The 25,429-nt window shown below is 36.0% G+C and overlaps 1 protein-coding gene across 1 annotated transcript in view; it reads left to right on the top strand.

The window, feature by feature from the left end:
- Nucleotides 1-2,185: 2,185 nt before the first annotated feature.
- The window catches only part of LOC102595284 (endoribonuclease Dicer homolog 3a), a 43,875-nt gene continuing 20,631 nt past the window's right edge, over nt 2,186-25,429 (top strand). Inside the window, exons 1-13 of the mRNA XM_006361458.2 lie at nt 2,186-2,366; nt 2,452-2,632; nt 5,556-5,669; nt 6,735-6,869; nt 6,981-7,050; nt 15,987-16,051; nt 16,160-16,291; nt 18,094-18,246; nt 22,186-22,315; nt 23,655-23,760; nt 23,866-24,058; nt 24,178-24,338; nt 24,422-24,640. Of these exons, the coding sequence (XP_006361520.1) occupies nt 2,251-2,366; nt 2,452-2,632; nt 5,556-5,669; nt 6,735-6,869; nt 6,981-7,050; nt 15,987-16,051; nt 16,160-16,291; nt 18,094-18,246; nt 22,186-22,315; nt 23,655-23,760; nt 23,866-24,058; nt 24,178-24,338; nt 24,422-24,640 (1,775 nt within the window). The 5' untranslated portion in view covers nt 2,186-2,250. The remainder of the gene's footprint in view (nt 2,367-2,451; nt 2,633-5,555; nt 5,670-6,734; nt 6,870-6,980; nt 7,051-15,986; nt 16,052-16,159; nt 16,292-18,093; nt 18,247-22,185; nt 22,316-23,654; nt 23,761-23,865; nt 24,059-24,177; nt 24,339-24,421; nt 24,641-25,429) is intronic.

Below are 25,429 nucleotides of genomic sequence, written 5' to 3' on the forward strand. Positions count from 1 at the left end.
AACATCACAAAAGACACTAACAACTGAATTCACAAAACACTAACAACTGATGCTGAAAGTAAACACTAACAAAGGAAGTCACTTAGTCGTTAATGCAACTAGAAATCCAACTAAAAGAAAACATGAAATCATAACTTTGTACTTTATATTGTGATATTTGTCTTCAAATGTCCTAACTTTTTCCACTACCAAATCATTCGATGCCTCCAATGTAGCAATTGTTTCCAACAAATGACCTGCTTTTATCTTCAAATTTTCCACAACAATCTTCAAGTTCTCCATTTCAATCTTCGAATTATCCATTTCCATCTTGACATCTTTCAACGACGACTCTAAATTACGTAGGTAAGCTACTTCAGGAAAAGCTTGGTCTTCCCATTTCCAATATCCACTTGAAGAAAACTGCCATAAGAATACTCGAAATACGAAATCAACTCATACGAAGAAATAAAAAATCAGTTCATACAAATAAACATGAAATCAGTACAATAATAGGAATAAATCAGTTCATATACTTACATCCAGACGAGGACATCGAAAAAATCTTCTTCCCGGATTAGATGTAGTACTTGAAATCAATGTTTTGACCACCAAACCACAAGCACGTTTTCTTTGAGACGAATAACTATTTTGTAACATTTTCTGAGAAGAAAAATCAGAGGTGAACGAAAGAGAGATGCTGGAAGAACAATGAAGGAGAAGTTAATGGGTAAAGGGCATTGGGTTATATGAAAAATTTGGGAGAATGGGTAACAGGGAATTGGGTTATACAGGTTAACCGGGTTATCCTAGAAGGGTCGGGGCATTGGATTAAAAATAGGGAATGTTTTTTTTAAAATTTGGGTAATTTGGGTCACTTTGGGCTTTCCGTCACATGAGGGGCAAATATGGTGGAATTAGTAACGAAAGGGGTAAAATTAACTTCATTTTAACGACGAGTAAAGTCAAACAATAAACCAAAATTGAGGGGTATTTTTGACCCTTTTCCCTTTTATTAATGCAAAAATGTACAACTTTTCAAATGTTTAATCTCATTATTATAGTAGAATTAACAATTGTTTTATATACTATACAAATTTATAATACTACTTGAAAATATTTTAAAGAAAATGAACAAATATATCGTTTAATTCAATTTTGCAATTTTAACCAGACATCCCTTCATTAAAAAAGTACCACATATATATCCAACTGTTTAACCACATTTATCCTTTTTGTTAATATACTTATTATTGAATTAATAAAATAAAAATATAAAATTATTTTTTTAATTAAAAAAAATACCACATAACTTAAAAAACAATTCAAGACCCAAATTTAATCCGTCTAGACTCGAACCAAATGAAAAAAATAATCCCAAACCCTCTTCTACTCAATTGTAAATAAAATGATTTTGAGTCGGATCCGAATAAAAGATGATTTTTTAATTGGCTAGAGTTTGGATGAGTAAAAAAAATAGGTAAGGAATTTTTTTAAAGATACATAACATCTGAAATTAAAAATAAATAATTTTAGAATTTCTTTGATTCAGTCTATTAATTAAAAGGGTAAATACACATCATTTGTTAGACGATGAAGATATACATGCACCGTTTATTAAATATTGAGAATATATATACAAACATTATTTCTTTAATGATGAGTATATCTGCTTTAAAGACAAAAGAATATTTCCTCGCTATATTTTATAGTGGAGTTTCATTAATGACAATAATTTACAAATAATCAAAATACACTTATTAATAATAAGAGTATAAATGGTCTAAAAATATAATAAATGATAAAATGAAAGAATTTTGAAAGAAACAAAAATAATTTATTTTCCTCAATAATATAATATTTTTAATTTCTTGTATAATAGAATTTAATCATATAACATGGAACCAAAAAAAAGTTTTTTGATATAGTATTGTTGTTCAAATTAATCACAATTTGTAATTTAATTAGATTGACATAAATAGACTATAGATTATTACTGCCAAAAATAGAGCATATGATAAATTATTATTGATATAAAAATAGACTATAGATTATTACAACCAAAAATAGAGCATAGGATAAATTAAGGAATAAATTAATTTAGTCATATTTACACAAAAACTCAAAAAATTCATTTATTGGGACGAATAAAACAATTAACAAATATATATAATGTATATGTAGAGAATCTCTCAGTACATATTTTAGTTCTTCACGCCCTCGGCATTGCTGTTTGAGACTTTCAGGATTCTCTTTGAGAAGAAAGACAAAATGGAGGAGGAGAAGCAAGAAAACCCTTTGAAGAGAAACTTTGAAGCTTTTAGTAGTGAAGCTGAACAGATGGATGTAGAGAAGAAGAAGAAGATAGAGGAGTTTATACCCAGAGAGTAAGCAAAACTATTTGGTTCTTAATTTTTTGTTTTGTGCTAAAACATGTAGTTGAAATTGCATGTTGGGGGTTTTTGTTTTCAGGTATCAGTTGAAGGTGTTTAAAGTGGCTATGAGAAGGAACACCATTGCTGTACTGGATACAGGGGCTGGGAAGACTAATATAGCAGTGATGATGATTAGAGAAATTGGGAAAACGTTGAGGAATGATGATGAGAAGAAGTTGATTGTGTTCTTGGCACCAACTGTTCATCTTGTTCATCAGGTATGTATCTTTTTTCTAAAAGAATTTTGGTTGATGAATAAGAGAATGTGGTTCAGAAACTCTTGATTATGGAGGATTGGTATATGTAATGAGTGCCCTTTCCCCCCTTTTTCTCAAAAAGGAAAAGAAAAGAAATCCAATTAAGCTTGATCAATTTACTGTTTTCCTGTATATGACATACTTCCTTAATTTTGATGGTTTGGAAAAAACATAAATAAATCAGTACCTAAAAATAAATCTAGTCAAAGGGAGTAAACACATGAAGCTCCCATATACCTAAAAAGTAATTTTAACCATGTATAATTAGTATAGTTTTCTGCTGAAGGGGGTTCGGATGAAACCTGGATTAGGTAAAGTTCAGTTCTTTCTCTGGTCAAGTAATACTCAAATGTTTTTCTCTTCGTCAAGCAATACTAAATCTCATAGGTATTTTTTCAAGCATCCCTTTCACTTACACTGTACAGTTAATGTGCATTTGTATTGCAGACAGTCTCTGTTGTTGTTGGATAGTTTTTTTTTCTTTTTTACTTCTATTATCTAATAGCAGTTACTTTGATTTCTGCCTAGAATCATCAAAAAGTTGTTTTTTTATTTTGATGATGTAAGATGTTGTATTAAAAAGGCATCAAGGAGATGCAAATTACATACACAAAAACATGATTAACTCATGAGAACAAAAACACCAATCTAATCAGGGAGTTAGCCACAAGCAAAAGAATGGTCGCTAAGCCATATTGAGGGAGCTAATGAAATCTAAGAGGGGTAATATATAATTTACAGGGTATAAATTGATCCAATGGAAAGGGTTAGTAAGGCAAAGGGATTTCAAACTGCTAATTGGAGTAGAGACACCATCAAAACATTTGAGATTCCTTTCCTTCCAAATACACCAAAAAATGCATGATGGAATCGTCTGCCAGGTCTTCTTGATGGGGCTATCAACTTCTCTAAGACTCCAACTTCCAACTACTTCTTTGACACTCTGTGGGAGAATCCAGTTGATACTAGCAATTGAAATGAACAATCCAGCTGAAGTTTCCTCCTATTTAGATTGTCCAAGGTTAGGATAGCATTCCTGAGGGTAGTCCAGGTGAAACACTTGATTTCAGGGGGTTATTTAGTCTTCAAATCAGTTTCCATGGCCTCTGGTCTATCATGTCATTTGAAGAGCACAACTTGTGGTATCCTTCCTTCACTGTATATATTCCTTTTTCAGAGTTGCCCCATTTTAAGCGATCAGGCAAGTGAGAGGTCATTGAGGCTCCTTCTAGAGTTCTGAAAATATCAAAGAGCTCATTAAGCTCCCAGTCCCGAAAATTCCTTCTAAAGCGAGGTGCCCATATTCCACCTTCTCTGTTTTGAGCCACTGAAGAGTCTGTATCAGAGGCTATTGAGTAAATAACAGGGTGGGAGACATTGAGAGATTGATTGTTAAGCCATCTATCTTTCCAAAATTTAACTGAGTTACCATTTCCGATCCTGAAGGACACCTCTTGGAAGAATTCCTCCCTTAGCTTGTTAATGTACTTCCAAGGTCCAACTCCATAAGGGTCATTATTCTGCTTGGTAACTTTTTGTTACTGCGTATGTATTTTCACTCCTCAGCTTGAGGAGTCCAGGTAAGAATTGAGGAGTGGATTTCCAAAAATAAAAATAAAAATAATGACTCTGTTTATTTTTCTTAGCAAGCATGTCTCTTAATGGAGTTCTTTTAAATGTTGACCTGTTTTGCCTTGAACCTTACAAATTTTTCTTTCTTTCCTTTTTCTTGAACCTGTATGTGAAATATCATAACAATTGCTTTATTAATGACTAATAAAAAAGGTTCAATTAGTAAAGAATTTTCTCCAATTTTACCAGCTAATAGTGTAAGACCTTAATTTAATATTGACAATCTGCACGTTGGCCAAATTGAACAACTGTCAGCTTAGTTGAATCGAAATGGTATGTTGTAAACAAAACATGCTAACCATGGAAGGAATGGCTGGAATGCAATCACATTGATGTCTACTTTGCTAAAATGTCTCTAGATAAGCATGACCCTTCACTGTCTTTATCTCATAATTATTAGTGTTACTGCTATTATTTTTTTTGTTTATCCAATAACCAAGAAATCCTTTAGGGCTAGTGGCGTACAGTGCAAAACTCAGTGGATAATGTGCCTGCCCCTCCGTTGTCTTTATCTCCTTTTTGAGAAATGACTTCATTAAACCATGTTCATATATTGGAGTATGAATGTATGATACTTTTAGTAAAAGAAGGAATATATACATTTGATAACCGTGGTGTCTGGGCCAGCTTGCATGCACCTCGACTAGTTTCACGGGATACCCGCCACCTCCCACCAGGTACCTGATAATTCTGTCCACCAAGGGCAGGACAGATGGGAAGAAATCACCTAGTGTTTTTGTCTCTATTGTGATTTGAACCTGAGGCCTCATGGTTCTCACCCACTTTATTGAGGTGACAACCCCAATCATGAAGCAGCGGGATTGATGTATTCCTAGTTCCTATAGACTCACACAAATAGAAGTCTCTAAAAGATATGAAAGGAGAGAAAAAGAAAATAGTAATCGAATTTGTCTTCCAAGGAAAAGTACTTGATTCCGAACAATGCCAGGATGTTACTGTAGGTAACCCTAATTTGTCTGACCCATATCCAGTTTGCCAGCAAACTTGGAACAAGCAATTTGTTTGTTTCCAATTCAAGAACTCAAAACTTTTAGAGCTTCCACTGTGCTGTATTCATTAAACTCCTAAATGAGCATGCCTTTTCCCAAAATTATAACCTTTAGAGGGGTTTTGAGCACTAAATGATTTGCATCAACTTAAAGTTTGAGTTTGAGCTGTATCAGTTTGGTACTTTGGAATGTGTTCAATTGTTGATGATGCTAATCCTTGTTTATTTACAACATTATTGCAGCAATATGAGGTTATACAACATCATACACACCTTGCTGTTCAAGAATACTATGGGGCCAAAGGAGTTGATGAATGGAATGCAGAATCCTGGAAAAAAGAAACTGATGATAATGATGTAAGTGGTTCCCCTTTTCTTGGTTTTCTGTACTAAAGGTGTTTGTGCTGAAATAATTGTATGATAATCGATATGTGCCAAGCAAAGTTAACTTTTACAATCTCAAGATGACTAGCTCATCTGTGGTTCTGTAGTCAAGATATTATCATTTGACAAATAGTCATGTGTAAGAATCAAAGAGCTTCCGTTGATCATTGAAGTAAATCCCTTAAACAGGTTAAGTTACACTATGCATAAATCTTCATTTTCTTGATTCAAATATTTATATGTAAAAGTTATTTATTTCCCTTATTGAGGTTATGGGCACTGCAGTAACTTGTTGATGAATGACAAAAAAATGATTTTATGATTGTAGTGCTTAGATTTCTTGGTCTACACAAGAACATATTTAACTCGAACACTCTGTGCCTAGCATGCCGCTTTCTGGTTGTAGATTCTGATATCTATGATTAATATTTTAAATTTAGTGCCACACTCAATGTTCTCTGCGTGTTACTTGTCATCTTAGTCTGATGGAAAGTCTATTTAAGCCAAATTCGCTGATCAGGTCTGAGCCGCATAGAATTTCAGACTAGTCTGACCAATTTCTTTGCTGATCACATGAAAAAAATGTTCATGTGATCGATCTTGGCTACCAGAAATTAGATATTTGTTTAGTAGTCAATCTTAGTTAGCAAAAATGTGCATGCCTGATTGTACGAGATTACACAAGTCTTCTGTTTCCTCTCATTTAGATTATTTGTGTCTGGCACACATTCTTTCTCTTATTATCCATAAAAGCAACTTTGTTGGTCTCTTAAGTGGGTTGGGTTAGAATGAAACAACATTTTATGTGCTTGGAGGAGATAAAATTTGGGGTGAGAGTGATCCTATTTCTAAGTCTGCATCCAACTAGAAATTTGTAGACCCTATCAGATCCAACATTGGACTCGGTCATACTACTTTGACTTGAAACCTCTGTGATCTTTTTCTTTATGTTGACTTCTTCTTGAGCAAGGCTACCCATGCTTTTTAAAGTAATTTATGGATGGGTTTTAAATATTAATTGGTATGCATTTACTATAGGTTTTGGTTATGACACCCCAAATTTTCTTGGATGCACTGAGAAAGGGTTACATAAAATTTGATACAGTGTGCTTTCTGATACTAGACGAGTGCCATCGCGCCAGTGGTAACCATCCCTATGCTAGGATTATGAAGGTAAGCCTCACTTCTTTCATGTGACTTTTCCTTATTTCCCTTCTCAAACTTTTCTCATCTTATTGTCATCCTGTTGGACATGCTCCCGTGCACTCTCTATAATCAACAAAGGAATTCTATCATCTATCCAGAAAAAGATCGAAGATTTTTGGGATGACTGCTTCCCCTGTGATTAGAAAAGGTAACTTTTGGCCTTCCTCGTGCTCTGCCTACTTCTCTTTTCCCAAATCACTCACACATCAATAAATAAATAACTTAAACATGGATAAAGGTGTTTCAAGGCAAAATAAATTCTATAATGCTTATGACGAAAAGGGTACAGTAACCCCCCTCCCCCCAATCATTTCTTCTTTCCTGCGATCTAGACCTGTGGAATTCAGTGTTTTCTTTAATTATCAATGTGTCACATGATGGCTCTAGTGACAAATATTTATGTTTCTGGTGACTGGAGTTAACTGAAAAGATATAGAAGAGATCTTTGTTCTTCCTTTGCTCACCATTTTCTAGTTTGATACTCCCTCCGTTTCAAAAAGAATGGCCTCATTTCTTTATAGTCTGTTTAAAAAAGAATGACCCCTTTCCTTTTTTGGCAACACTTTAACTTCAACTTTCCACATGACATGTTTAAGATCACAAGTTTAAAGGGCATTTTGGTACATTTGACATAACTTTAATTTAGAACCACAAGATTAAAAAGTTTTCTTTCTTTTCTTAAACGCCGTTCCAAGTCAAACTAGGACATTCTTTTTGAAACGGAGGGAGTACAATTTTTCTTATGTGTATCAATGTAAATGTTGCAGAAGTGAAATTAGATGCTTGAGATCCCTATTTTTTTTTGTCCAAGTGCAGTAGAGTGGAAGAGTTTTGCTGTTCTTAACCACTTCTTACATGCCATAGGCCCATAGCTCTTGCTACTTTGCCATCTATTCGTTCTTCACTTTCCCATTAGTTTTTGCGTTTTTACTGTGTCTTTTATTGTTAGAATAGGAGTAGGATCAAGAATAATATATATAATCCTACCTGGAAAAAGATTGTAATGTAGTGTCTTAGTTGGAAAAGGAGTCTAATGTAGTGTCTATAAATAGGGTCTCAATGTTATAATGTAGAGATACAATTCAATAATATTCTTCTCCAATATTTCTCACATTCATTATAGAAGAATTCGTTGCCTTTCCTATGCCATCTGTTGATAAATTCTTCGTTTTACTATATTTATTCTCTTATTTTTGTTTTTTCTTCCATGAAAAATCAAAAGAAAAATTGCCTACTGAAATTATACACATGTCTGCACGTGTGCATACTTGCATCAACTTGTAGTGGGATGTAGTCAGTTCTCAATTTTATTGAGGAGCTGACTAAAGATCTTGTTGGTGGTTGCTTCTGTTTGTTATATTTATATTGAATTAAAAAATTTCTTATTATTTAAGCTAATAAAAGAAACCCTTGAATCACTTGGTATATATACCCGAGTCTTTGACTTCCACTTAGTTATTCTCTGAGCTTGCTTGAGCCACGATTTCTATCAAACTTTGTGAGGTTCTTCAGGATGTATTCCTCTTCAAAGGATTGGACTGCTAACGTTTCGTCCAAAGCCTGTGATGAGTGTGTATAAAAGGTCTTATTTACTTACATGATTGATGTGATATATTTGCTTCATAGATAAATAATTATTGTTGTTTGTCTAATCTACTTATCCTTGATTACATTTATCAAAGTTTATGATTTGTCTGCATGATACCTGTAAAAATGTATGTGTTTTTTTGGATAAACTAATTTAAACATGTAAAGATAAATGATAAACCTGTATGTCATATATAATAGACACGATGTAAAATATCTTATGTCATACCATAGTTTAACTAGTAGTAAAATATTTTGTGAAGTAGGTAATGTTACATGCTAATTCCTACATGATATTCCATTTGTAACAAGTGCACAGGTATAATTTGCAATCATTTAACTTTTCACAGTAAATATTATAAGAATGAAAAGAGAATAGTGACATTAGACATCAAGACTCGTGGGGATGCCATTTTGAATTAGTGAATTTGGTGAGAAGTACGATACATCTTGAAAAAGGTTGCATCTGCTAAGACAAAGTACTTATGTGTAGTAGGATCATAACAGTTGTTATCCTTTTGGGACGAGAGTACCCAAAAAGATATATTTGATGAACTTTGTTGAAGTTTGTCATTTTTGGTTCAAGATCTTGGACATATTAAGTATACCCAAACACTCATGGAGATAGAGGAAACCAAGGTTGATCCTGATAGAATATAGAGCAAGGACTCTTGCTTTAATAGAAGAAGACATGTGATTGACTAGCTAACAAACTGTGAGAATGACATCAGCCAAGGGCGAAGCTCAACATGAGCGTTAATCATTAATGTTCGAGAAGTCTCGATCACATGCCTATTTTATGTTTAGCAACTCCATGTTGATGAGGAGTATATGCACAAGATGATATACGTAGAGTAACTTGTGGAGGCATAAGGGAAGAGATAGGTGAAGAAAAATATTCTTGTGGATTGTCACTGGTTAGTTTCGTTATAGAAACACTAGGCTGGTTACAAATTTCAACACAAAAGACTTAAAAGATAGAAAACAACTCAGTTCTATTTTATTTTTTTGATAACCGTGGTGTCTGGGCCAGCTTGCGCGCACCTAGTGCGCTAAGAGTATTCGTTATCAAAAGCGACAATACTGAAAATTTGAAGTAGACTGACACGGCTTGGATCCCATATATCTGAATGGACAATAATGGAGATACAATCCTATTGTTAATTTATTTCAGAAAAGAGTTGTGAGTGTTTCCCAAGCTGACATGATTTATACTCTAATGAAGACAAACGAGAAAGACCGTTGGATGTCCTCAACAATTATGAAGAATATCATGAGAGGTAGCATAACTAAAAGTGATAGGTGTGTTCTGATTGGATAATTGGTACAAGCTGTGTGACTTATGCCTTATTCTAATCATCTATTTGGCATTCCTCGTCCTACACTATAATAGAGTAATCCAAAAAAGTAACAACATAATTAAGGTTTACGGTCAGTTTAATATGGTTATAAGATTATGTGGACATTCTAGCACAAAAGAACTGAGGTTAAAGACAATTAATGATAGGGTGGGCTCCATTTATCACTTTTACTATTGTTTTGGATTCATTAGTTTTATACAATCCTATTAGAATAGGATTAGGTTTATACAATTCTATTAGAGTAGGAATAGGAATAGAAATAGAAATAGGAATACTAAATAGTATCCTACTTGGTAAAGGATTGTATTGTAGTGTCTATAAATAGGGTCTCAATGTAATAATGTAGAAACGACAACAATTCAATAATATTCTTCACTTATATTTCTCACATGGTATCAGAGCCTCTACGATCTTGGTAAACAATCAAAGAGCTTCCACTGTCAACGGGAGGCTATTATCCATATATGCCGCCCGTCCGGCTAATGATTATGTTAGCAAAAGTTGGGTCACCATGCATCATTCTAGTGACTACTTTCTTATATCTAATTTGTGTAGCACCGTGCAATCATTCTGGTGACTACTTTATCATATTTAATTTGTGTAGCACCGTGCCATCATTCCGGCGACTACTTTTTCATATTTAATTTGTGTAGCACCGTGCCATCATTCCGGCGACTACTTTTTCATATTTAATTTGTGTAGCACCGTGCCATCATTCCGGCGACTACTTTTTCATATTTAATTTGTGTAGCACCGTGCCATCATTCCGGCGACTACTTTTTCATATTTAATTTGTGTAGCACCGTGCCATCATTCCGGTGACTACTTTCTTATATCTAATTTGTGTAGCACCGTGCCATCATTCCGGTGCAGTGATTCCTCAGATTTGATTTGCATAGTTCCATTCGTCTTTCCGGTGAGGAGGTAGGGTTGTGCCATCATTCCAACCCTACCCGTATATTTTTTCTTTTTCAGTAGGGTCGTGCCATCATTCCGACCCTACCCATATTATTTCTCATTTTCAATAGGGTCATTCCATCAATTCGAACTATCCTATATAATTTCTATTTTCTAGTTGGGTCTTGACATCATTCTGACCCTACCCATTTTATTTCATAGATTGTAACCACTTTTAGCCATCAAATCTAATACTCCGGCATATGAGCATGTTCCAAACAATTTTTCGATGACTTGTTTAATATCGACTTGTCTATTGATTCCAACATGATCCATATACTTTACACTAGATTTTGAGCACTTACAACGACTGCTGCATTATGAAGAAGTCTATATGGAGCAACCACCTAATTTTGTTGCTTAGGGGGAGTTTAGTAGCCTTGTATGTTGATTACGTAAGTCACTCTATGGTTTGAAATAGTCTTTGCAAGCTTGGTTTGGGAAGTTCTAACACTGTAATTTTATCACTCTGTGTTTTATCGGCATTATGCGTCGAATTCAGTATTTCATGAGAAGACCAAGCACATTGAGATTGATTGTCAATTTTGTGAAGTCGGTTGATCAACTTGCAGATATCTCACCAAGCCCCTCATCGGTCCTTCTGTTAATTACATTTGTAACAAGCTAGGTACATGAATTGTATGCACTAGCTTGAGGGGAGTGTTAGAATAGGAATAGGTTTATACAATTCTATTAGAATAGGATTAGGTTTATACAATTCTATTAGAGTAGAAATAGGAATAGAAATAGAAATAGGAATACTAAATAGTATCCTACTTGGTAAAGGATTGTATTGTAGTGTCTATAAATAGGGTCTCAATGTAATAATGTAGAAACGACAACAATTCAATAATATTCTTCACTTATATTTCTCACAAGTTAGGGTGTCAGTAGAAGACACTGTAGAGGGTTTAATAGCATGAAAAAGATTTTAGTTACTAAAAATTTGATTAGAAGCACCAGAATCAAGAAACCAACTACCAAAGGAAGAAGATTGTGTGACAGGCAAACAAGTTACACCAGGTTAGGCTGTGCAAGTGGATAATTGGTGTTTTGCAATTTGATACCGAAAATAGTCCTCATCATCAACTCTCGCGGGGATAAACTATTGAATGAAGAAAAGGACAAAGGCATTATGCTGGGAGAGTTAGAGCACTTTGTGAGACGATTAGATTTTGGGTATTACAAGTGTATAAAGGTTGGCGAGCTTAAAGGTGCTATTCGTAGGATGAGCAAGGGATGAGTGACAAGGTCCGATGGAGTTCTGGAAGAGCATAGGCAGTGCAGGCTTGGAGTGGCTTATTGGGGTTGTTAAATATCATTTTTAGGACAACAAAGATGCTCGAAAAATGGAGGTAGAGTGATGATTTCATTGTCCGCGAACAAAGAGGATATTCAAAATTGCAACAACTATAGGGGTATCAAGCTGGTGAACCTCATTGTGAAAGTGTAGGAGAGGATGTTGGAGATGAGATTGAGAAGGGAAGTGTCTATTTTCGGGAACCATGTCAGATTCATGCCGGGGCGATCTACCATAGAATCTATCCGCCTTGTAAGGAGACTGGTGGAGTAGTATGGGGGAGTGGAAGAGTGTTTTACGTATGGTGTTCATTGATCTAGAGAAGGCTTATGACCAAGTCACAAGGGAAGTTTTTTGGAGATGCTTCGAGGCTAGAGACTCGGAGCACTTGCCGGTCATAATGGGGTTGCACCAAGGATCAGTTCTTAGTTCGTTTCTTTTTGGATTGGCTAGTGGTTATAGATGAACTGACGCGACATATCCAAGGTAAGGTTCCATGGTGTATGTTATTTGAAGATGATATAGTGCTGATTGTCGAGACTCACGTCAGGGTTAACAATAGGGTGGAGATTTAGAGACGAGTCTAAAGGGTTTAGGCTGAGCAAAATCAAGACTAAATACTTAAGAGTGTTAAGTTCAGTGATGCTAAACATGAGGTCAGCGTGGAAGTGAGGCTTGATGCTAGTTTGCTTTGCTTTTTTGTGTTCACTCGCAGGGTTCTAGTTAGGTGAATTCTTTGCATCTATCAATCAAATGAATGCTAAAATTTTCTCACCAATGATTTGACTAAACAAAGGATTTGGTGATTAGTAGCTTGTTCAACAAGAGCAATTTGATCTTATTGGCTTGCTTGGGAATTGCTTCCGCTGAAAGGCAAGAAAATGCGTCTCCAACAACATGACATGATCAACCAATTCTATGTTTCCAATTCTTTATTCTATAAGCCTCCAACAACATGACATGATCAACCAAATGTGGAGTCACCAAGGGTGGAATCTAATCTTTAGAAGAGCTCTCTATGAAGGGGAAGTAGAGAGTTTCGTCACAATGCTTCAGATATTGGGAACTTTTGGTGGTGCACAGATTACTGACAGGCTCAAGTGGAAACTTAACAGTAAAGAGGCCTTCTTAGTAAAATCAATGTACTGGCAGTTGAATCAAAGAGGTCCTGTATAGGAGAATTGGTCTTGGAAACAAGTCTGGAAAGTGAATATCCCTATGAAGGTGTCATTCTCTGTCTGGTTGGTGATTAGGAAAGCTTGCCTAACTCAAGATAAGTTACAAAGAAGAGGTCTTCAAATTTGTTCAAGATGTCTTTTGTGTGAACATGAGAGTGAAAACAATGAACACTTATTCTTACACTGTAGGATAACTATAAATCTGTGGCACATGTGCCTGCCTTTGTATTTTGGGAATAACTTGGTAATACCTAGTTCTACTTTGGAAATGCTGAACAATTGGTGGAGTATTGGGAATAGAGGTGGGGAGGAGGACTAGTGGAAGATCATTCCTGCTTGCATTTGGTGGACAGTGTGGAAGGAAAGGAATGGTAGACATTTTTAAGACACTAGTAGTTCTATCGAGAAAATTAGGATGAATTGTCTTAGCTTGTTCTTTTTTTGGTGTAAACAGAATATGTGGGGGGAAGTAGGAGAGTTTGTATCTAAAGTTGGCAATATAAATTGTGTAGGGTTTTGGGCAGAGGTTTAAGCACCTTTTTGATACTTGTAAAGTTTCCAACTTAGCACCTTTTTCTGAGGTTGCTAAGTTTTCATTGCATATAATTGTTACTTGTCTAAAAAAGAAGGGTAAGAAAATGCGCTCGAGCAGAAGGACTCATTCTTGGTGATTCGGGAAGATTGAAGAGCAGTCCGAGTGTCACCCCAACAAACTAGACGCACGCATCAAGGCATTTTGCCAACGAGCGAAGGTGATCGCTCAAGAAAGGCAGGCTGCCTTCCTACATCTGCGGGCCGGCAGGCCATACCTTGGGGGGTCGAGGGTTACTATCTGTACTTTGCTCAGGTCATCGCTAAGAGAGGTTATTTTAAGTATCTGTGGTCTTTAGTTCAAGGTAATGAGGAGATCGACGATGACTTTACATGTCGTATTGGTGCGAGATGGGTGAAATGGAGGCTCACCTCTAGAGTCTTGTATGATAAGAAGGTACCGCCAAAACTTAAAGGTAAATTCTACATAGTGGTGGTTAGATAAGCTATATTGTATGAGATAGAGTGTTGGCCAGTCAAGAATTCACATGTTCAGAAGATAAATGTTGCAGAGATGAGAATGTTGAGGTGGATGTGTGTGCATACTAAGAGAGATAAAATTAGGAATGGAGATATTAGGGAGATGTTGGGAGTGGTTTTCACAGTGGATAAGATGAGGGAAGCGAGATTGAGATGGTTTGGCCATGTGAAAAGAAGATGTATAGATGCCTCGTTGGTGAGAGAGGTTGGCAGTGATGAGCATCAGGATAGATAGAGGCAAGCCGAAGTAGTATTGAAGGAGGTGATTAGACTAGATATGACACATCTTAAGCTTACTGAGGACATGACCTTAGATAGGAGAGTCTAGAGGCGCAAAGTAGGGTAGTAGGTTAGTTGGTACTTGAGCATGCTCTCGGTTTCCTACGGGATAGGATTGATGGTCGTACTTGGACCTTCTTTCTTACCAGTGGTATTAGCATTATTCTCATAGCTTCTTGTTTTTTGATTTCGTTTATCACCTGTGTTTTTTGTGCTTCGGTTATCACATTATTTTGTTGTCATTGCTGTTCTTTCCTCGGTGTATGTTGTGTATTGCTTTCATTTCACATTATTTCGTTGTGTTTACAGCTGTCATTTTTGTATTTCCTTTTTCAAACGGCTTGGAAATGCTTAATTTTAAGCTGAGGGTCTATAAGAAAAGCTAGGGATAAGGTCTGTGTACACTCTACCCTCCTCAGACCTTACTTGTGGGATTACACGGGGTATGTTGTTGTTGTTGTTAGAAGAATAAGGATGTATACTAAGCTTGTTTTAAACTTGTAAATATGGCTTCTGTGAAGATTTATGTAGTGTTACCTTTCTTAAAAAAAAGAGATACAATGATTTTAAAAAGACTATCCGGGACCCATTGTCATTTAACTGGTTTAAGAGTTTCTTATTTAAGAGTTTCTTATACACATTTTAGAGCTTTTGTATTGACTTTTTCTTTCTCAAAATTACTCACTTTCTTTTCCGTTGCTATGCCTAGCTAAGTTGCTTGAACTCGGTGTGGGTGTCCGATATGGGTGCGGATCTAGTGGTCGGATCCTCTATGACCTAAATTTTAAGATTCGGGGATACGGATCCATGTCTGGATACGGGTGCGGGGATTTGGCAAAATATAGAGTTATAAAACCTAAATTATGAGATATTATGTAGAGAACTCGAGGAGAAAATAATGATCAAGAGGAGAATCTTGGAAGGAGATAAAAGGAAAGGGAGTGACAATAGAAATTTATATATACAAGGTTTTCCATTTTCATCAACTTCAATTAATATATAAAAGAAAAGTTTTGATTATAGAAATCATTAAATCTGTCCAAAATTTCTCCCTAATTTGGTCAAAGTATCCAAAACTGGTTGACCAACTAGGGTACGAATCCCACAGCCACAGCCACAGCCACACCCACATCCACACCCACACCCACACCCACACCCACACCCATGTCGTGTCGACACGGGTGCGGCACCGAAAGTGAAGAGTCCGAGCAACTTAGATTCCTAAGCTTTGGTTAGTCATCCTTCCAAATTTATGCTAATACTTTTTATTTCAGTTGTCTTAGTTTATTCTAATGTGATATATATGGGTTTAGATCTTTTGTGGATTTACTAAGTATACCCGCTCGATTAGGTGTTTCATCTTCAACAGATTGCGAGGAGCAAATATCAGAACTTGAAAGTCTTCTTGATTCCCAGGTAATCTTCTGGCGAACCCTGTCACTTTATTGCAGCTGAGTAAATGGTCTCTTAATTCTAGTTAGAGTAATAGTTCCTAATGTATCAGTATATTTTCTTCTTGTATAGGTATATACACTCGAGAACAGGGTGGAGCTGGATGAATTTGTTCCCTCTGCTAAGGAGACTTGCAAATTCTATGATCCAATAGTGTTTTCAAATACAGAATTAAAGGCAAAGTTGGAGTTTTCATGGTCAAAGGTAAAAGCCCATATGCAGATATCATATCAAATAGGACAGTGTAGGATATTGTTGTTAAATAACTGATATGGCCCTTACATTTTACTCTATCTCCATTTTGCTCTTAATGCTTATTTTTTTCTTTCATATCCCCAATTCTTTAGATTTTGAAATCAAGGGCAACCTCTTTTCATTGTTCACTATGAACAAAATATTATTTTGAGGGAGAAGTGAACGTTTAGAAATGGGAAAGAAAAATTGAGAGAATGTGTAAAGACAATTCTCTTACACCTAAAAGCATTTATGCACATTTTACAAAAATATATACATCCAATAGGAGACTTCACATGTTATTATATATGTACATTCTTAATAGCTAACTGCTCTTCTCAAGTTGGTGCATATAGATCGTATGTACCTAACCCGTTATATATATAATTAGTTCATGACCAACAAGGAACTTGGTGAATATTTTGCAAGTTTGTCATTTGACTAGGCAAACTTAGTGATAGTGTATCATGGCAGTAATTTTTCTTTGGTAAAATGATAGTCAATTTCGACGTGCTTGGTCCTCTTATAAAACACAAGATCAATGCAACATGAAGCCCGACTCAGAACTTCAAGAAAATTTGACCAAAAAAGGGAACACCCAGCTTCTGTCTCAAAGGAAAGACTCACAAGCTGGAACAGAGCTGGAAAACCTGTTGGAACTCGCTGAAAAAATTGCCAGAAAACCTACCGAAAAATTGAAAGTTATCGGAACTTGAAGAAAATTGTATGGGTGAGCTTGGAATCTCCCGACGACCCTGATTGGGAAAAGGATTGATCGAAAAGGTGGCTGGTAACTGGTTCACGCGTCTGCCGCATGCTGTAGATCTCGCCGGAGAAGATTGCTTCTGATGGCATGTGGGAGCGCGTGCAAGGGTTTCTGTCTGCGGGGTTTTGTGGGTTATTGTTGCTAGGAGAGTGAGGGACCCCTTGGTGGTGTTGGTTTAGGTCCAATACTGACAACATGGAGTTGATACAAAACAACCCAAGAAAGTTGCCAAAATTTGACGCACAACGACTGTCTTGACTAAATTTTCTTCCCTGATGTTCCCCACAAACGCTCTGTTATCATTTTATGAATCTTGGGCCTAACTCAACTCAAAATCTAGCTCACGGGGTGAGGATTGCCAAAGATCATATAAAGAGACCAAATTATCCTCATCCTTCTGATGTGGGACTCAACAATCACAAAAAAACAGGGAGCATTGTGGACACTTTACTTGACATGTTACGGTAAAAGGAAAGACAATGAAAAAAAACATAAAGTTTTGCAAGTTGGGTTTAATTTTTGGGAAGTTGTCTGTAGGTTTTATCTTAACATCTCTTGATGGGGTCTTATTGCAGACCTACTAGATGGTTTTTGGTGCTTGAAGTTTACTGAATGATAAGGGTCCTCAATGTCTTGAAGTTTTCATGTGTTCCTTGCACAGTTCTTTCTATGCTTTCGGTAGGTTTGGATGGTGGTGTTTTCAAAGCTTAAATGACATCTTGTTTTGTTGAACTCCAGGAATGTTAAGCTCAGGTCCATAAACTTCAAACTTCTGTCTTACTTTTTCTCTTCTCGTTTACCGGAGTGATGTAGTGATGCCCTTGTTTATGTACTTAGATATTGGTAAAGCTTGCTTACTTAGTAATCTTGAGTGCTTTTCTGCATTATGTAGTACTTGTTGACACAGTTCCCCTTATGAATAATGTGCTTCTTTGGAACGTGACGTGATAGAATGTTTATCTAAACTCAAGCCCTTGTACTTAATTCACCACATTTTCATGAACAGTTTGATGCTGCATTAGCTGAATTGAAACTGTCACTGCCAAGTCAGTACAAAGATATAGATGATATGTATAAGAAGCTTCGGAAGAGATTGTCCAATTGTTATGCAAAGATATTGTGTTGCCTTGAAAATCTAGGCATCATTTGTGCTTATGAGGTATGATTAAGGTTTCATGATCTGTTATTTCTTTTCATTTCTTGGTAATTATATACAAAATAATTGAAGGGAAGGCGTGCAACTAGCTACACCTATGGTGAGATTACTTTCATTTTCTGTTTCTATTTATTGAAGCATACACATTCATGTTACACACAAATATATATATGCATATGTTAAGAGTAAGAGACACTTAGGCCTCTCTTACATGAAACAATGAGAAGCACTTTATTAGTCAGGGTTTGAATCCAACTAATATTAATTCATCTACGTGGCGCTTTGAATTGCATTATTTACAACTAAAAAAACTGGTATACTTTTTTTTTTGAGAAAGGTAACATTTACTTCTATATATCCACATGTATACTACATCAAAGTGTAGTTCCCTTCCAAAAATTTATACTTACAACAGCCCTAAGATCTTCTAGTTACAGCTAGTCAATAACATTAGAAACATCTTCAGAATTTCCTATCACTACTTGCTTACACCAAAAATAATAAAGACCTAGGCAGTTTGGTGTACTTTTGGTTAGCTGGTTCTATCTATTTTGAAGCTTGAACTTGCAGATTGGATTGGTCTCTGTCCAACTGATCATCTTCTCTGCCTGACGTAAGAGAGGATGTCCATTTCATAAAATATGATCTTACTACCTGTTACTTTACTGGACACTGTGAGAAATAGAACATGCATCTATAATCAAGGCCACACAATTTGAATTCTCAATATCTATGTGATTGATTCTAACTATATACACAATATCCTTAACACTCCCCCTTCAAGATGGTGATATAAGTTGTATGTACCAAGCTTATTACAAATGTAATTAATTCGAGAACCAGTAAGAGATTTTGTGAAATGTTTGCACACCGATCATTTGACTTCACGAATTTGTGAGAATGTCTCCTGAGAGTATCTTTACTCTCACAAAGTGACAATTGATCACAATGCTTAGTTTTCTCATCAAACACGCATCAATGCAATATGAAGAGCAACTTGATTATTACGCACAAGTTCTGTCTCGTTAATTTGTCCAAACTTCAATTCTTTAAGCATTGTTTTATCCAAAAAGTTGCCACATCCATCATTTGACTCTTTGCTTCTGCATTAGAACGTGCAACAACATTTTGTTTCTTGTGTTACCAAGACACCAGATTACCTCCAACGAGAATACAATATCTACAAGTAGACTGCCTATCAAAATGTGATCCTGTCTAATCTTCATCTATGTATCCAATAGTTTTCTCATGGATTCGATCCTCAAAGACTAATCCTTTCCCTGGGGATAGTTTTATGTATCTAAGAATACTTACTAATGCATCCTAATCCTATCACATTGGGAGTTCATAAACTGACTTACAACATCACCGAAAAAGTAATATCAAGTCGAGTCACTGTAGGTAAATTAACTTACCAACCAGGAGGGGGGACTCCCCCCCTGATGCATTCCGGTCCATGGGGATGGTAGTGGGTCTACAATCTGTCATTCCTGCCTCTTCAAGAAAGTTTAGAGCATACTTGCGTTGTGAGATGAAATTTTTTGATTTGGACTGAGCGATCTCATTGCCTAGGAAATACTCCACTATGCCTAAAGGCTTTGTTTGGAAGTGCTGAAAGAGATGTTGCTTCAACTTAACTATCAAGTCTGATCATTGTCTGTGATATTGTCAACATAAACAAGCAAATAGATACACAAATTTGGAGCAGTGTGTTGATAGAACACAAAATGTCAGCCTCACTTGGAGTCGTGTCAAATTCCTGAATAACCATGATGAACTTGCCAAACCATGCTCAAGGAACCATTTCAGACTATAAAGACCAGCTCAATCATCATTCAAGACCACTGCAAAATCAGGTGGTTGCTTCATATATTTTGTCATCCTAAAAATCATAGCAGAGCAAAACATTCTTGAGAATCACATTTCCTAGTATGTATAACATCTCTTGTCAAAAGAAGATGTCAGCCCATCACTTATGGAGTATGCAAGGGGGAGAAGTTTGTTGGGGTTTGAGGTTTAGGAGGAATGCACAAGACTTGGAGGTTAGAGAATTTCAAAGGATTGCTTCACCAACAAAAGTTTTTATGGATACTGTTAATTTATGAAGACGGGGGACCAGAAGAAGTGGTGATTACTCAGTGAATTCTTATTATGAGAAACTCCTATCTAGGGAGGAATCGACTTTTCCACACAGTTTGATATAGAACTCTAGGATATCCCTAAAATTTATTTCTTACTTGGTTAGCTGTGAGGGGGGTAATCTTGGCGTTGGGAAATTTAAGGAAGAGAAAGATCACTTGTGTCAATTGGTGTTTCAGGTGTAAAGAATTTGGAGAAGACGTAAACCACCTTTTATTACATTGTCGGTTAGCCTCTTCTTTGTGGGGGGGAATTCTGAGATGGTTTGGAGTTGAGTGGGTGATGCCGAGCACTGTGAAAGACTCAATGTAAGTTGGGCCCTTAGAAGACCGAAGAGAAGAAGCAGAAAATGGGATGTTGCTCCCTTGGCACTGATGTGACTGTATTGAGAGAGAGAGAGGAAGAGGAATAGGGGAGCTTTTGAGGTCGTAGGAAATGTTCTGCTAATCTGAAAAAAAATCTATTTGCTCTTATTTCTTTTTGATGCACCCATGAAGTTCCTATAGGTATAGAGGATTGGGTGGCTTTTGTAGAAAACCATGTTTAGCTGTGAGGTTCTCTATTTCTTTGTGTACTTCTTGTATACAAGCACTTTTTATCCCCTATTAATATGAATATTATTACTTGATAAAAAAAAAAGAAAAATATTCTTGATGTCCAACTAATAAAAAGGCCAATGACGAACAACCATGGATAGAAAAGGCAGACAAATGCAATTTTAGCCACAGGAAGGAATGTATCACTGTAATCAAGCCAAAAGGTTTGAGTATAACCCTTGGCCACAAGAAATGCCTTAAGTCATTCAATTTTACCATCCGGCCAACTTTGACTGCATACACCCACTAACAACATATAGACCTTATGGAAGGAGCAAATTAGTAGTATTTTTGAAGGATTTATTGTTTGAATTTTGGTGTAACTATGTGAATATCGAAGGAGTAGGTAGCTTCATATATTCTGAGGTCCTTGGAACCATAGCCACTTGTGCATATACGCAGCACTAGCTTAGTGCTCATCTGTGACTAAAATTTACTTATTCAAAAGGAAAGAATTCCTTTTTATGGCTAAACACGTAATCTTCATTTCAAAAGGAAAGAAGGATTTTTTTTCCTTTCAAATTGTGCTCGATTGACCTTTTTACATCTTCTCTTGTTTGCGTGAAAAACACTTTATTCCTGTAAGTCTGTCGGGTATGGTTTCTGCAAAGAGTTAATTCATGGAATCCCAGCTCAAAATCTGCCTTTTCATTTACTAATTAAAAAAACAGAAGTTGGTGTTTTTGATTTTTTCATCTTGACTTCTATCAATGAGCATCCTTGTTTCTCTTACCATCATTTATCACTAATATCTTCTTCTGTCCAAAAGCAGAAGTGGAGTTCTCTTCATAGAAAGTTTAGGAAAACTATTGGACTCTTTATATTCCAAAGTAGCAAATCATAGTAAGTAATTAGGAAAGCCTAAAAGAGTTAAGTCTTCACCAAAATCATACGGAAGGTGTTCTTTTTCTCCGATTAATGTACTTGAAATCTTTTTCACTGTTGCACGAATGTGCTTGCTTGGGCTCCATTCAATTGATGAACTCAGCATCCCTGTGTTTTGTGGCTACCTATGGAACATTTAATTGGTTCTAAGCTTGGGTCTATTCCGGACTATCAGAACTTATATTCTAAGCTGTGGGTATCTCTTCCAATTTCTATGTTTTCTTCAACAGTTCTGCATATCATGTCTGACACTCTTTTTAGATCTATCTAATATTATGTTGGAATTTCTTATTTCTGGCTGTTTCTCCCCCTCATAATATAGGCTGTTAAAATCTGCTTGGAAAATGTGCCTAATGACAAAGATGAAAATGAGATTCTAAGGACAAGTTCTCTACAACATAGATACTTTTTGGAGGAGGCATTGTCAATTGTGCAGGAATCAATGCCACAAGGTACCTGAGTTTGTTCTATGTATTGCTTATGCAGATATGTGACCATTGCTGACCTGTTTGTTGTTATCTTTATCAATTTTATTTTGATGTTTCATTTTTGGGTTCTCCAATTGCAAATCTACATATTTGATCATCCGGCTAGTGGATCTTGAGTTACCATTCTTTTTGGTGAAGGTTTGTTGCGGTGAGTGAGGGGTTGCCATACTTCTCGTCAAGAATCTTTTTCTTTTTATTTCAAGTCGGTTTACTGAGGACATGCTCCTAGATTGGAGGGTATGGAGGTGGGGTATTGGGGTAGAAGGCTTGTAGGCAGTCGGCATTGGCTGGTTTTCCTTACCAGTTGTATTATTACTATTCTTCTATTATCTCTGCAATTTTATTACCACTTGTTGTTTCCTTTGGCTTTGGTTTTATCGTAGTATTGTGTTGTCATTGTTCTTTTCTCTATTATTTTCAACATGGCTTATTTACTACTGTATTTCCTTTTCAAACCTGCTTTGAATTGTTTTACTTGAGCTGTGGGTCTTTTGGAAACAACCTCTCTACCTTCACAAGGAAGGGATAAGGTCTGCATACACACCACCCTTCCCCGAGCGCACTTGTGGGATTACACTTGGTATGTTGTTGTAGTTGTAGTGGGAGTATTCATTCAGTCCTTCTTGTTTCCTCAGTTTGCCTTGCATCTGTTACACATTACATTTTAGTATCAGGAGCTCATAAGGTTCTTCAATTGATTGTATGGTAATGTTCTCTTTTCTTTTTCGAATAGACCACCTATTACTAGGTCATTTCTTGCTCTCTCTATTATTATGCCATAATTTACATATTTCTTTCTATTTACACACAAATCTTTTATCCCTATATGCTACTTCTTTTCTCTATACTGTGGACATCATTGGATCAAGATCATTATGTTTTTTTCAGAAGTTTCTCCTATGTCAAACAATTTATCAAGCTAGTACAGCTATATATGCTATATTCATTCTCTTGATATCTATTTGTCCTTATTCGTTCCTGAAAAAAAGTAGTTAAAACTTAAACACATTACTGTTTAAGTATCATTGTGTTACAATTTATTCTGAGCAATGATAAAATTGTAACTTGGTTGGTTTCCTGTGATGTGTGATATTCTGTTGATTGGTCATGCTTGTGTGGCGCAATCAGTGTGAACACTGCTAGAATGGCTTCTGGTCGGACTTTTTAATTCTTGTTTGTTATGCAGTAGATAACATTTGAATTTTCCTGTCAATCCAGCTGAATTGACTTTTACTATAGTAACACAGTAAAAGTTCCAACTTTTGAGTTCTTTGCAAGTGTTGATTTATTCTCATTTCATCAGACTGTGAGAGTCTCTTCGATGTTGGATATGACTCGTCAGCAACTCTATCAATGGGCCATATATCTTCAAAACTGCAAGTACTTCTTGAAATTTTTCATTTCCTTAGGTAATGAACTCGACATCTGATTCTATCACCAAACTTGTAACTGTCGTTGGATGCATCTTTTATGTAGCTTTTGTACAAACTTGAGGTTCTGATTCATGGATGCAGGAAAGCCACACAAGTACGCTGTCTCATTTTTGTTGAAAGAATTATAACAGCTAAGGTAATTGAAAGAGTTATGAAGAAAATGACCCGGTTTTCACATTTCACAATAGCATATTTGACTGGAACAAACACATCTGTCGATGCTCTGACACCAAAAGTGCAAAAAGAAACCTTGGGATCTTTTCTCTCTGGAAAGGTAATTACATCTATACATAATACATTACATTATATTTGACATAAATACTTTCTTGCGAGTCCCTTTAACTAGCTTTGATCTTAATGTAATATTTCCCCCCTATTCCCTTATCATCACAGGTCAATTTATTATTTGCCACTGATGTGGTTGAGGAGGGAATTGATGTGCCACACTGTTCCTCTGTAATACGATTTGATTTACCAAAGACAGTTCGTAGTTATGTCCAATCTAGGGGACGTGCTCGTCAGACTGAGTCTCAGTACATACTAATGCTTGAGAGGTGAAGCAACTTGCATATCTGACCCGATTTTGGCTTTCATAAATCTATTTATTTCAAGTATATAACCTTCATAATGATTTCAGAGGAAACAAGAAGCAGAGGGAGCAGATGTTCGATATAATTAGGAGTGAATATTCTATGACAGATACAGCTATAAAGAGAGACACTGATGATTCTGTGGTGAAACCTTGTCTAGTGAAGGAAACTAAAGCATATTATGTGGAGGCAACTGGAGCATCAGTAACTGCAGATTCTAGTGTCAGTGTCTTGACTAAATATTGTGAAATGCTCCCTGGAGATAAGTATGGATTCTCATGTCTTCAACTAAATATTGTGTTCACTGGTGCATCTTGTTTTATGTATACAAACCAAGTTATGGTTAACACTGGAATCCAGGATCCCCTATTAGATTAAAGTGAGTTTTGTTGTTGTTACCTGCTCAGAGCCGTTTGGAAATGAACGAATCGTTTTGGAAGGATATAGAAATTAATCCTAGAACAGATGGGATATATGATGTGATTGTTTTGGTATTGAGTTTGTTAGAATATGAATAGGTTTATACAATCCTATTAGAATAGGAATAGGTTTATACAATTCTATTAGAATAGGAATAGTAATAGAAATAGAAATAGGAATACAAAGTAGTATCCTACTTGGTAAAGGATTATATTCTAGGGTCTATAAATAGGGTCTCAATGTAATAATGTACACAACAACAATTCAATAATATTATTTTCCTATATTTCTCACATGGTATCAGAGCATCTACGATCTTGGTAGAAAATCAAAGAGTTTCCGCTGCCGGCGGGTGGCTATTACCAATATATGCCGCCCGTCTGGCCAATGATTATGTTAATAAAAGTAGGACAAATGATACATGCATGAACCCCATGTTCAAGGGAAGAAACTTAGTCAGACAGGTCACCATGCATCAATTTTCGGTGACTTTCTAGGGCTGTTTTGTGTCAACCCCATATCCGTTGGTATTTGTGTAGCACCGTTCCATCTTTCCGGTGACTACTTTTTCATATATAATTTGTGTAGCTCCGTGCCATCCTTCCGGTGACTACCTTTTTTTTTATATCTGATTT

The sequence above is a fragment of the Solanum tuberosum genome, unplaced genomic scaffold, assembly GCF_000226075.1.
Source record: "Solanum tuberosum cultivar DM 1-3 516 R44 unplaced genomic scaffold, SolTub_3.0 scf00335, whole genome shotgun sequence".
Classification (NCBI taxonomy): domain Eukaryota; kingdom Viridiplantae; phylum Streptophyta; class Magnoliopsida; order Solanales; family Solanaceae; genus Solanum; species Solanum tuberosum.